The sequence below is a fragment of the Beta vulgaris genome, chromosome 6 (genome assembly GCF_026745355.1).
Source record: "Beta vulgaris subsp. vulgaris cultivar EL10 chromosome 6, EL10.2, whole genome shotgun sequence".
In the NCBI taxonomy this organism is placed as follows: domain Eukaryota; kingdom Viridiplantae; phylum Streptophyta; class Magnoliopsida; order Caryophyllales; family Amaranthaceae; genus Beta; species Beta vulgaris.
Window position 1 is genome coordinate 15447328 of NC_079207.1, and position 14221 is coordinate 15461548.

At 35.2% G+C, this 14221-nt stretch overlaps 1 protein-coding gene across 1 annotated transcript; it reads left to right on the top strand.

Annotated features, from left to right (window-relative positions):
* The first annotated feature begins 429 nt into the window (after positions 1 to 429).
* LOC104895959 (pentatricopeptide repeat-containing protein At2g01390) lies at positions 430 to 12764 on the top strand. The gene is made up of 4 exons (XM_010682609.4): positions 430 to 528; positions 3537 to 4384; positions 11004 to 12179; positions 12315 to 12764. The coding sequence occupies exons 2-3, from the start codon at positions 3610 to 3612 to the stop codon at positions 12008 to 12010; spliced, it is 1782 nt and encodes a 593-aa protein (XP_010680911.2). The 5' UTR covers positions 430 to 528; positions 3537 to 3609; the 3' UTR covers positions 12011 to 12179; positions 12315 to 12764.
* The last annotated feature ends 1457 nt before the right edge of the window (positions 12765 to 14221 follow it).

Here is a 14221-nt window from a genome sequence, read left to right on the forward strand (position 1 = left end):
CTTCCACACAATTAAATGAGATATTAAACCACAAAAATGTGTGTTTCAAGACTCAAATACAAGACCTCTCATTTGTTATGCTAATGCACTAACCAACTACGCTACAATGCTCATGTTGGTCTTTTTGGAGGAAAAAGTCATTTAAAAACATATATTTTCTATTTTTGACGAATTCAAATACATGTCATTAAATAATACGAGACGTATGGTCCATGACAAGAACTAGTTTTAACATCTAATCAAATTTATGATTTTTGGATAAAATATCTTGAATTTTATGATAATCCGAAAAAGTAATGGAAATTATTGGGCTTATTAAAGATTTGTACAGACATTCGTGGGCTTTTGAGATTTATCCACATTACAGGACACACTACCCAGATATACTCTCGCACTCCGCCAAACTGCAGTACTAGTTGTTATTTTTCCACTTTCTTACCCTAGCCTTCCTGCTTTTTTCTCTCTTTAACCTTAAGTTGCCAGCTCTCAACTCAAGAGGATGTCTAATCCTCCATCTCCATTTACAAGGTACTGTTATATAATTCCACTTTGTTATTTTACCGAATGTTTTTATGCGTTTTCCATAGACTTCATGTCTTCTACTATTGCATCAAATCCCTGTGATGATAATATTTAGTAATCTGAAAAAAGGAATGGTAAATGCAACTTTCACGAAAACATAAGGCTCCCTTTTGCAATTTTGCAAATGGTTTTTGAGGAACTGTGTTTTTTTCTGCTTGTTAGCTTTCCATTCACTGTGGAAACTAGGCATTTCTGAGGGATTTTTTTTCTTCTTTATTTTCTTTTAACATATGGTTAATAATGTCATGGAATGATTCTTAATAAACTTATCCACTTGCAATGTTTCATCCTGCACTTCATAGATTCAATGACATTCGAGAAATGTTTCGGTTCAGCTTTTTGGGTGCTTAACAGAATTGTTTTAATTGATCCGTGGATAAAGTACCTTTAATTTGTTTCTCTAGTGCCTTTGCAAATTGCTAGCATTATTAGTTACTATTACTTGAACAATCATTCATATATTAGATGTATAAGCATTTGGCATTCTGCGATATGTATCAAACATTTAAATTACGATTGTATGAAGAAATAGTGAGTCTCAAGTTACTGAAATACTACTGTAGAGGAGTGGACTAGGGTCTTATAATGTGTATATGTTATATTGCCTTAAGCCTTGTATTGTTGGCAAGTGATGTATGACCTCACTCTTCTTGGTCGGTTGGTTCTAGCAAGTTGATGCACCATCTTGTCGATGCAAGTGTTTGTCTTTCTTCATTTTTTGTCTTCTCTAAACTTCTTCATAAACAGAACTATTTATGTCACAGATTCATGAAAGCTGATTTTCATATGATTCTAAGTTTCTAACCTCCTAAAAAGATAGAATGTTGCTATATTTTGGGGATCAGAATATTGTCAACATTAAACTATAGATGTTCGGCTTGTGTTCTGTTTGCCCATCTTTCCTTATATTTCTCCCCACCTTCAATTACTGCAGGCTTTAGAAAAAGAACGTGCTTTTGTAGCTTTAGATGTCACTTGTTAAGTCATGTTCAGTATGTGCTTGGGGGTTTGTCTGGAGAGGAAATAAGTAGGGACAAAGAAAATAATTCAGGTTTCTTAAGAAAAAATTTGGTGTACTTTTTGGAGTAAATATCATTAGAAGCTACTCCACCCTGGACCAACCTAAATCTGCCTAAAATCAGAGAAGGAATACAATGTTAATTGACCATGATGATTGTCTTTCAATGATGAGAGAGGATCTTTTTTTGAGGAATGATGAGAGAGAAATTATGATAGGCTATTAAACCAAAAGTACAAGAGAGGGAGAAGGTAATGATGATGAATAGACGAAAATTTTATACCTTTACTGTGTTTTATTTTTTTTGGAAAAAGAGGCAAATAAAGTGGCAAGTCTTAGGGAAAATAGGGGGCAAATAAAGTCGTAAAGGGAGTGATTGGGGAGGGAGGGAGGGAGGTAATCGTTTGAAAACCTGACAGAGGGAGGAATCATAACTTTCAGCAACAATTTTTTAATTCTGCACCAAATATGGAGGAAAGAGATATATTTCGATAGTCTTCAAGGGAGGGAACAACCATGGAGGACTCACTGTGTAGTGTTCACGATATCGGAGAAGGTTCATGTAAAACTGTAAATAGATATGCTTTTGGAAAGATTAATTTTATAGTTTGACTTATTGTTACTTCGACACCGTCATTTACCTCCGTGTCGATTTGGGTCGTGTCCAACATGACAGGGCGCTCAGATCTTTCATCTCAAACCAAAAAGATGACAATTTTCTAGGAAATGGACAACACCTTCACACCCAAATCTAAGTAGACACTTTATCCAAGTCTGAGTAAGTAACTAACGGAATTTTTTTTCTTAGGTTCAATTTGTAGTATTTAATGATTTAGCTGGTAAAAGATAGTTTTTTTTTTCTGAGTTCTATTATTATGCGGAGTGGCTATAAATTTGAAAGTAATTAGCTGAAGTATAGAAGGGTTATTAGGTTTTCGGAGTTGAAAAGTGACTGGTAGCGCATCCAACTCAACGATATGGCAGGATCACCTTCTTGATTTTATACTTCATTTTGTTTCTTTGAGAATGCTGCGATTGATTTTGAGCTCGCTAACTTATTTACGGGTAAGGTTGATGTTTATTTGTGAAGAGTTCCATAATTTTCATGTGTTGGTTGAATTGTTTAATGTGCTTATGGTCTTTAATTTTTTGGAAGAGGCTCTCAATTGTGATTATGCTTGATAGGTTAGATGTTCATTTTAAAGTTTCCGTATAATCATAAAAACTGAATGTTGTGGAGTCAGGAGTGTAAGTATCTGCCTCTATATCTCTGTGGGGGTGATTGTCGTTTGCTGTTTTCGGTCATTGGGAAGCATGTAATTTGATTCAGTTTCATTTGGATCAAATTACTGAGCTTGTTGTCCTGTATTTTCCTGAGTGCTAAAAAGTTAGGAGGAGATATGACCTGACTCCAGTGCTGTATTGTAATGGGATAACTGCAATGGTGTAGCTTGAAGACTCCTTGAATTTTCTGCTAACCTGTTTATCTTTGTGGAAATTATGAATTAATTGTTTGGGCTGTTATATACTGTAGAAAAATCAAGCCAAGTGCACATAATGAGATCTATGAGTAAGGAACACATAGGGTAGCTGATGAAATAATCTCCTGCTCTTTCTAATTTTCTTGTCTCTGACAAATGGGAAACCAAAGAATAAGGTCCTTATAGGTATCATTGTGAGTTTGGTTTTGTGATTTGGAGCTTGATTTGCTTTTAAAGAGAACTAAGAACTTGAAACGCGCAACAATCACAAACAATTTCAAGCAAACAGATAAGTTTTAATTATATTTTAGATTTAGAGTTCTTTATAGATGAACGGTGCTTTTTCTTGCAAGATTTTGGAAATGGCCCCCAGTCTATGACTTGTCTCTTTTCCCTTTTTTTTTTCTTTCCCTTCTGTTGTTGGACCTTGTTTCATTGTATGTTTCTTTGTGCAGGGATGACGCTTAGTTTTTGTTTAGCACTGTGATTGACATGAAACCCTTGTTCTAGCAAGGTTGATTGTCATTAATGTCCTTGCATCATGCCTTAGGGAGAATTTTCTGGAAGTTTAAGATTTTCAGGCCCTTTTATGGGGATTGGCAATTCGGAAGCTGGAAAACGAAAATTTCTACTAAAAATGTGCACTCCATTCCACAAAGTAACTGTAGATACCCATCTCAGCCACCTCACAAAAAGGTGCGCTGGACAGAGAAACAAGTGGATAAGAAAAATGTAGATCGGAAAGTATACATGAGGGATATTATTCGAGAGATTTCGAATATTTTGAGGTATACTTCGTGGATATCTGCTCAAGAACAGCTGCGCAAGCTTCATATCAAATGGGACTCCTTTACAGTCACTCAAGTACTGAAATCCCACCCACCAATGGAGAAGGCCTGGTTGTTCTTCAACTGGACTTCAAAACAGAAGGGTTTTAAGCATGATCAATTTACATACACAACAATGCTGGATATATTTGGTGAGGCAAGGAGGATAAATTCAATGAAGTATGTCTTCCAGCTTATGCAGGAGAAAGGGATTAAAGTTGATGCCATTACTTATACATCGATGCTCCATTGGCTTTCTAATAGTGGTGACTTTGATGGAGCAGTGAACGTGTGGAAGGAGATGAAAGTTAATTGTTGTCATCCAACTGTTGTTTCTTATACAGCCTATATGAAGGTATTATTTGATTATAACAGAGCTGAGGAGGCGACTGAGATTTACAAGGAAATGCTTCAATCTGGGCTAAAACCTACCCGTCACACTTACACAATCTTAATGGAGCATCTTATCTGTTCCGGTGAGCATAATACATGATTTTTCTTTTCTATGTTTTATTTATAATATGCTGGTATTTGTGGATTTATGCTGCTGATATGTTAACAACAACGATAGTCTAGTCACTAGTGCATTTTGTAGCTCAGGCAAGCATTTCTTTGCAGAAAGTTTTCCTTGTTCAAGTAAAACTTGGACTTACCTTTAAAATATACTCAGTGATGCTCCGAATCCCTATGGTTTTGAAGGTAGATGGATGAAGTTTATATTTTTTCATAAAAGTTTTTTTTTTATGGAAGTCTAAGAATTTAATTTGAGGACATTAAGATGTGCATATCCTTGCCCTGATTAATTTCCCTCTGAATTTCCATAATCTTTCCAACATAGAGGCATTATTCCTCTCAAACACAAAATATAGAGGCATTATGGAAATTCAAAGGAGAATTTGGTGGAAAAGGAATGTAAGGGAAAGGGAACAATTTGGAAGAATTAATTATCCTCAGTAAACCAAATCCTCCTAATGTTGGGAAGATTTAGAAGAATAAGTAGCTCATCCTCCCTGCCCCTTCACATCTCCTTTCTTCCCCTACCTTTCCCTCCAATGATTGCTATCCAAACTAAGTGTTAGCTCCTGTTTAACAAAGTCAATATGCTTCCTTCTCCCAAATCCCAATCCAAGTTATTACTTCTAGTTATTACTTCATTCATTTCTTTTTACTTGCAACGGTTTGACTTTTACACCATTCACCAACTCTACTTAGTTTATCTTTGGTAATTTATAGTTAAGGATAAACATCTTCATATAGGGCCTTGTTAAATTCGTCTCAATATAGTATTTTTCAAATATCTATTTTTTATAATTTTTAATTATCGGTAACTAAAGATATTAATGGTTGAAGTTATTGCATTGACAAACGTGAAATTCATACTATTGCAAGTAAAAAGAAACACATGAAGTATTTGTTAAGTTCAGGCATTCTGCAATTGTTGCTGATTTCATTTATTCCCTAGAGAATGTGCTGTGAAATAATTAAGTTGCTCAAACAGTTCAGCTCTTGATCAGCTAGTCATACTATCGACATGTCCATATTGCTGATATAATATAGAATTTAAAAAGTCAATTTCTATTTGGAATTCGGCGCTACTTATATTCAAAATTATGGTACTAAACTACTAAGTCATCAGTCTAAAATTTTGGCCAGTGAAAGTGTGAAACAGTCACTATCTCATCTTAACAAAGGTAAGGTCTCATGTGAAACGGTCTCACGATAAGTCAATAACTTATTGTTCACTTATTATGAAACTGGGTTGACGTTCTTTTTTGAGGATGACTTCTTACTTTTTTGGGGTGAATTTTGAAGTCTTACAATAAGTTGGTGTGAGACGATCTCACCCAAGACTTGATCTTTAACAAGTTCTTACGGAATTCCTCATGTTTAATTGCTTCGCTGTTTGGCTATTGAACTTTTATCTAAAATCATGGACAATGATTTATATAAAGAGTAAGACTTGTATATTTGTTGTAGTTTTATTCTTTGTGTTATTGTATAACAAGTTAGTTGGTTGTTATAACTAACTAACGACTTTAGCTGCTGCGGTAAGCTACTATAAGTAGCCTCTATCTCCTTGCTTTTCTCTCTAATTGAATACAAGAGATTACAGAGAAACTTTCTGTAATAGCTTCTCTCTCTGTACTTTTCTACCTTAATTCACATGGTATCATATAGCAGAATCGATCATTTCTCTCTCATTTTCTCTGATTTCTTTTTCTATATTCTACAAATTGTTTGATTCTTGAATTTGTTGATTCATGTATTTCACAAAATGGTGGAAATAGATCACTGCTGGTAATCAGGGTGATCAGAACGTTGAAAATTCAAATTCGTTTATTGGAAGTAATTTCAATGTAAGTGCATCTTATAATGATCCTCTTTTCATCTCGAATTCTGATCAAACTATAAGCAAATTAGTTGTTTTTAATTTGAATGGCAACAATTTCGTTAGCTGGAAGCGAAATGTGCGTAGAGCTTTAATAGCTAAGAACAAATTAGGTTTTGTGGATGGAACGATTGATAAACCTGATGATAATTGTAAAGGTTATAATAGATGGATGAGATGTGATTACTGATTATCTTATAATTTGCTGGTCGATGAATTCTATGAAAGAGGATATAGGAGAAAATTTCACTTTCGTTGAAAGTTCAGCACAATTGTTGAGTGAAATTGGTGAATGCTATGGTCAATCAAATGGACCACATATTTATCAACCGAAACGTGAAATGGAAAATTTGCGTCAAGAAAATCAGTCTATTGTGGCATATTATGGCAAATAGAAGATATCTTGCGGTGAATTACAAAATTTAAGGAGTATGCCTTCTTGTACTTGTGGAATTTTGTCTAAATGTAGCTGTAATTTCTTGAAGAGGTTGTCTGAATTTGAATATGAGGAACAATTGATGCAATTCTTACTAGGATTGAATAGTGGTTTTGGTAATGCCATAAGTAACATCTTAGCCATGGATCCTTTACCTCCCATAAGAGCATTCTACTTAGTTCGAAGGAAGTTAGTGGTATGAATCATAGCAATGAAGCTATTGCTTTATTATAAGCAACCATATTATGCTAAAATTTCATACAAGAAGGACTCGAAGAAAGAGAAGATGGACACGTTTTGTGAATATTGCAAGAAGCAAGTTCATACCAAAGACAATTGTTTGAAGCTGAAGGGGTTTCCTGAGTGGTTTAACAAGAAGTATGGTGGTGCTAGTTCTCTAAGATGGGTGCTAATGTAACTGTAAAAGGTGTTGAGTATGCTGCTGATGTACCTTTGGAGTATACTGCTGCCGGTCCTTCATATTAAAATCATGACAATGCTGGTAGTAGTTCTGGAGGAGTTATTCTCTCATGATGCAAAATATTATGCAAGAATTTATGAGAGCCATGAAGAGCGAACAGATTGTTGGGGAATCTTCCAAAAATTCTGGTTCATTTGTCAACTGTGCAGGTAACAGTCTTATAATACCTGGATCATTTATTCAGGCGCTACAGATCATATGACTTTTGATTATAAGTTGCTTGTGAATAAAAAAAACTTCTGAAATTGATTGAGGTTGGATTTCCTGATGGAAGCAAGAACTATGTGTCTGAAATTAGGGATGTTGTGATTACTAGTGATTTGTTGCTTAAAGATTGTTATATGTGCCTTATTTTCAGCATAACTTGATTTCCATTGGAAAATTGACTATTGATTCTAATATAGAGGTGGTGTTTAGACACAACTAATGCATTTTCCATTCCCTAAATTCCTCTACTATTCTAGCTATAAGATGGAAAATCAAAGGACTGCATATTCTTAATCATGAAGATGTGCTTCATCCTACTTCTCTTGTCTATTCTTATTCTTCTTCTCAAGCAACTACTACAAATGTAACTCTTAATCCTTCAGCCTCACATGAAGCTATCTCTGATGTTTCCTTTAATATCCTGCATGCTAGACTTGGACATATGTCTATTTCAAAAATGAAGTCCTGTTTGCTGTTGTGACCCTGCCATGATTCTTTTTGTGAGATATGTGTCCTAGCCAAACATCACAAATCCCTTTTTCCTAGAAGTTCAAATAGGGCAGCTCTTATTATTGATCTCATACACATCAATCTTTGGGGACCCTATAAAACTAAATCTCTGAGCTTCTTACTTCTTAACCTCTCTTGATGACCACAAGAGATGTACTTTGACCTTTATGCTTCAAAATAAAATGCAAGTTTATAGAACCATTTCATCTTTCTTTGCTCAAGTTGAAACCCAATTTAACACCAAAATCAAGCTTGTTAGGTCTGATAATGGCACTGAAATTATTCAGTGCTTATCTTTGTTCATGAATAAAGGAATTGCTCATCAAACAAGTATTGTAGGTAGACCTCAACAAAATGGACTTGTGGAAAGAAAACATAGACATTTTTTAGAGGTTGCTAGAGCTCTCAAATTTCATGCCAAGTTACCTCCCAAATTTTGGGTGATTGTTTACTCACTGCCACATTTCTCATTATCTCATGGCTTTAAACTGAAAATCTCCCTCTGAAATTCTTTTTAACAAAGTTCCTGATTATATTATTCTTAAAAGTTTGGATTTCTTTGTTATGCAATAACATGGACAGGACAAAGGACAAGTTCACACCTAGAGCCAAGAAATGTATCTTCCTAGGTTATCCTTTTGAGCAAAAAGGATATAAAGTATATGAACTAGATACTCATAAAACCTTTGTTACAAGAGATGTTATTTTCCAAGAACAATCTTTTCCATTTCATATCAAGAACTCTTCTATTGTCTCATCTTCCATACTATCTGTTCCTATTATTTCTTTTGATGATCCTTTGCAAGCTACATCCAACAATACATCACTTGATCACTTTACTTCAAGCTCTTATGAAAATAGTCCTGTTATAAATCATGATCACTCTCTTTCTGTTTTATCTCCTCCTACTCAATCTCAGTCCATTACATTCCTTGTCCATTTGATAACTCTCATTCACTACATGTTCCTGACAATTAGTCAATTTCTGAATCTTCCTCACAACAAAATAATCCTTTTGTTCCTGATTCTCTTTCACCTGATCATAATCCTGTCTTAAGACAATCTTCTGGACGTCATAAGCTACCGACCAGATTTCAAGACTACATATGTACTACTCTTCCTACTTCTCATCTCATTCCTTTGTTGCTCATGCTGATATAAGCTACCGACCAGATTTCAAGACTACATATGTACTACTCTTCCTACTTCTCATCTCATTCCTTTGTTGTTCATGCTGATAGTAATGCTGTTATTGAACCTGCCTCTTATAAAGAAGCCAGTCAATATCCTGAATGGCAATCTGCTATGCAAAAAGAATTACAAGCACTTGAAGCTAATAACACATGGTTTTTTTTTTTACTAACTTACCTATTGGCAAGAAAGCCATTGGCTCTAAATGTGTGTTTAAGACCAAATTTAATCCTGATACTACTCTTGAAAGGTTCAAAGCTAGATTAGTAGCCACAGATTCAGCAGGTGGAAGGAGAAGATTTCACACATACTTTCTCTCCCGTGGCTAAGTTAGCCACGGTTAGAGTTCTTATCTCTCTTGCAACTGGCAAACAATGGCCTTAATATCAGTTAGACACGAATAATGCATTTTTATATGGGTATTTGGATGAAGAGGTTCACATGAAACCACCTCTTGGTTATAACAAAGCACAACCAGGGGATGTTTGTAATCTCATACGTTCTCTATATAGGTCAAAGCAGGCTTCTAGGCAATGGAATAAAGAGTTGAGCAAATTTCTCTCCACTCTTGGTTTTGTTCAAACTAAGCAAGACTATTCTCTATTTACCAGAGATCTTGATGGAGAATTTCTTGCTATTTTGGTTTATGTTGATTACAAGGTGCTTATGGAACTTCTCAAGCTTAGATTAAGGTTGTAACAAGCTTTGGATACAACTTTCACAATTAAAGATCTAATTGAAATATTTTCTCGATGAGTCAAAGAAAATATGTTCTTGATGTTATCAAGGACCTGAAGCTTGATAATACTAGACCTGTTTCCACTCCTCTTCCTAAAGGTCTAAGTTTGTCCACAGATGCAATACAGGAAATTAGTAGGAAGGCTATTGTATCTTAACATTACCACACCTGATTTATCATATGCTAGTTAGCATCTAAGTCAGCTCATCAGCTGTCCTAGGAAGCCTCATCTGCAAGCCGCTGTGCAGGCTGTTCGATATATGAAGCATACACTTAATCTTTATTCTGCTACAAGTAATTTGAAACTATGTGCCTATATCGCTGATTGGAGTACTTGTACTTTTACAAGTAGATCACCGAGTGCTTATTGTATATTAATGGGTTCTCATCTTGTGCCCACGAAGACTAAAAGCAAAAGACAGTAAATCTTCTGCTGAAGCAGAATATATAAGCATGTCTATACAGCTTCAGAGATTGTTTGGCTAGAAGGCTTGTTACAAGACTTACATGTTCCTTTACCTATTACTTTGCTATGTGATAACACTGCTGCTGAACATATTGTTCAGAATCCAGTCTTCCACGAAAGAACTAAACATTTGAAGAGGTTAGAGAGCAGATTAAAGCGGCTTTCTCCAAACTTCTCATGTTTCTTCTTAAACATCAGTATCTAGCTTCCAAGTTCCAAGCTTGGACTTGTGGACTTGTTACATGTCCAGCTTGAAAGGGGGATATAAAGAATAAGACTTGTATAGTTGTTTTAGTTTTATTCTTTCTGTTATTGTAATAAGAAGTTAGTTGGTTGTTATAACTAATTAACAACTTTAGCTGCTGCGGTAAGCTACTACAAGTAGCCTCTATCTCCTTTCTTTTTTCTCTGATTGAATACAAGAGATTACAAAGAAACTTTCTCTAATATTTTCTCTCTACTTTTCTTCTACCTTAATTCACAAGAATCACTAAGGTTTTTCTTACAGTTATTTTGTGAGTCTTCCATGATTTCACGGTATTATAATTATTTATTTCAATGACTGCCTGAATAACTGCTTATATGTGTGCTTCATGTGTGACATTTTGGTACGACCTGTGGACTATTATGATATCACAAATTACATGATGACAAACCAATCTTTGACTTGTTTCAGGGAAATGCAAATCAGCTCTTGAAGTTTTTAGGAAAATGCAAGAGACTGAGATGCAACCTGACAAGACTACGTGCAATATTTTGATAGAGCAATGTAGCAAAGCAGGGGAAGCATGGGCAATTACCCAAATACTTCATTATATGAAAGAAAATTCCCTTGTTCTCCGGTATCCTATATATCTTCAGGCAAATGAAACTCTAAACATGGCTGGTGAGAGTGATTTGCTTCTCCGACAAGTTAATCCTCATATCTCTATTGATGCCGTTGATAATATTGAATCCAGGAGATGGAGAGAAAATACATCTGATATGAACTATATTATAGACCAGGGTCTTCTTTTGGAATTATTAAGAAAGAATAATTTAGTTGCCATTGATCGCTTATTTTCTGGGATGGTTCAAAACAATATGCGGTTAGCCTCTGACCTTGTCTCTAAAGTCATCGAGGTTTATTGTAACCATCGCAGGACAAAAACAGCTCTTTCGGTCATGGAATACTGTAATGATATGGGTATTAATGTTGAAAAAGAAGCATTTCTTTCACTACTAGGGGTTCTGATTAGAACGAAAGATTTTTCAATGATTTTGCCGGTAGTTGAGAAAATGGTTAAAAGAGATGTGTTTCCTGAACCACAGTTAGCTTCCTCATTAATTTTTAGGCTTGGTCTGGCCGGAGAGCTTAAGACTGCTCTGAAAATGTTCAATATGTTCCCTGAGGAGATGAAGAACACTACATTATACACTGCTTTAATAAGTGCCTGTTTCTCATCTGGACATCCTGATAAAGGAATTGAAACATTTGATACTTTAAAAAGGAGTGGATTTCGGGGCACTTCAGGAACATACAATGTGCTCATTAGAGGTCTTGAAATTTACGGCAGAGCTGATGATGCAAAGCTCTACCGGAAGGAAAAGAAAAGTTTGCAAACGAACGATGATGTTCCAGAAACTCTTCTTGTGGATGAAAAGCTCTGTGATATTTTATTTGCGGGGTATATGGTGCCATGATGCAGTGAATAGGATGGCAAAACATTCTTTTTCCTCAGGTGGTGGAATGTTACTCTGAATGCCAAAATGGCAGACATGCTTTTCTGGCTCATGAAATGAGTCATGTGGCATTTCCAGCCTAATGTGTTGTGATGTTTTCTTGCTTGCTGACTAGAGACCACTAATTTTGGTAAGGCATTTGTTTTTGTTACTGTTAAGTGTTCACTTATGATTGCTATAATTGCTTAATGACACATATGTGTCCCACATCAGATTATTAACTATGCTGACCGAATTATTTTTTCTTGTGGTTGTTTATGGACAGACTTATTAGCGGTGCGACATTTCTTGGCAATGTCCAAACAACCAATGTTGGGATGCACACTGCTTTTGGATTAGCTCCATGGTTGTTACTCGGTGGTAATGTTAAACTACTATTTTGTCAATAGTTTATCACGCCTCTGGATGTTTACTTGTGGTAAGTTTTGACTCTATTTTCTAAAAGTTGGAGTGAAATTCATGCGATGGTGCCCACATCAGAAATCAGCCCACACGGGGTCGTTTCTTGGTAGTTGGTATATTCCTAATCCTTATGACAAGATGTCCAATAAGGGCAGAAGTATGTTGGGCTTAGTTGGGTTAGTTGACCCCACTTAAATATGAAAATTTTGAATTTTTTTCCTTATATAATTTGAGATTTTTGTAAATATTATGGTTAATTTGATTGTTTGAACCCTCTAAAAAGTAGTAATTTTATTTTGATCCCATTTAATACTTTCTCTGTTTCTTTTTACTTGCAACAGTTTGACTTTCACGCTTGCCAATGCATAATTTCAGTCATCAATAAGTTTAATTACCGATAAATAAAAATTATAAAAAGTATATATTCGGAAAATATACATTCAGACGAATCTAACAAGATCCTACATGAATATGTTTTTCCTTAACTATAAATCACCAAACATAAACTAAGTAGAGTTGGTGAATAGTGTAAAAGTCAAACCGTTGCAAGTAAAAAGAAACGGAGGAACTACATATTTTGGATCTGTCACATTGTCCATCCTACATCTTTCACATGTACATCTCGTTTTTGCTATTCTAATCTACATGTACATCTCGTTTTTGTTATCACAATTAGATTAGATTAGATTTGCAACCGCAAGATCTCTGTTTTGCTAATTCCTTTATTTTTCAATAGCTGAAATTTGCGAATTTTGTATATCTCGTTGAAAATCTTTATATCTACTCTGACTAACTATAGTCTAGTCATACTTACATTAATTTAATTTTGATTCAATTTTAACTTCATCCAAATAGAACTTAACTCGAAAAGTATTAAGAATACTAATTGATACGAAAGTCTAAAAAGTTCTGCGCCATGGGTGCCTAGGTGTGCTTTTTTGCACCTTGGTGTGCTTTTGTGTGCCTCTTGTTTGTGCGTCTCTTGTGCACCTCTTTGAAATTGCCTCTCCTAGCATAATAAAGCGCTTAATCCCATTCAAATTGCCTCTCCTAGCATAATAAAGCGCTTAACCCTACTCGCTTCAAGCCTTAGCGCATCGGCGTGCTTTTTGAGATGTTGATTTATATCCATTAAAATTTAATAATGAGCGTAGATATTAAGTTCTCTGGTGTTGCTTGGGTCATCGTTTAGCATAAGATATGCTTAGAAATCTATTTTTGTGGCCTAGAATTAAATAGTAACTATTAGTGTTTTTGATCTCATATTTGTTGTGAGCAAGGAAACAAATCCATGTGGAAAAGGTCCAAGGGATAAGGAGTGATATAATTGATCCCTAGGACGTAAACAAGATGCCCTAAAGGCTTAACTCACTAAGTCGTGCCTACTTAGGCGGGGTTACCATGTCGGCGGGTGCGAAAGTCGTGACATAAGGGATAATCTAGTCTTTTGCTTAGAACCACATGTATGATGTAGGTTGAGACCTACCTGTGTTTCGGGGTTTTACACTACGGTGTTGATATTCTATTTTCTTAAGAATTTTTGAATTTATAATTATGATTCTTGTTTAAGGTTAAGCATTAGTTGTAGTCTATGATGGAAACTTGAGGCCCTTCTCGATAAGAGTCCTTTGTCTAAAACTAGGTTGAGCTACACGAGAATAAACATATACAATTCTTAGGGTAGTTTTGAGGGAACCTCCTTCCAATGCTTTAACTCAATTACTTGTCCATGATGAAATATAGACAGTTGCATTTTGGTCACATAGAAAT

What these genes read in the sequence shown, in the direction of transcription:
- LOC104895959 (XM_010682609.4), top strand. Translation starts at nt 3,610, where the DNA reads ATGTCCTTGCATCATGCCTTAGGGAGAATTTTCTGGAAGTTTAAGATT. An exon ending in GGAGCATCTTATCTGTTCCG is followed by an intron (nt 4,385 to 11,003) that starts GTGAGCATAATA and finishes GACTTGTTTCAG; the next exon opens with GGAAATGCAAATCAGCTCTT.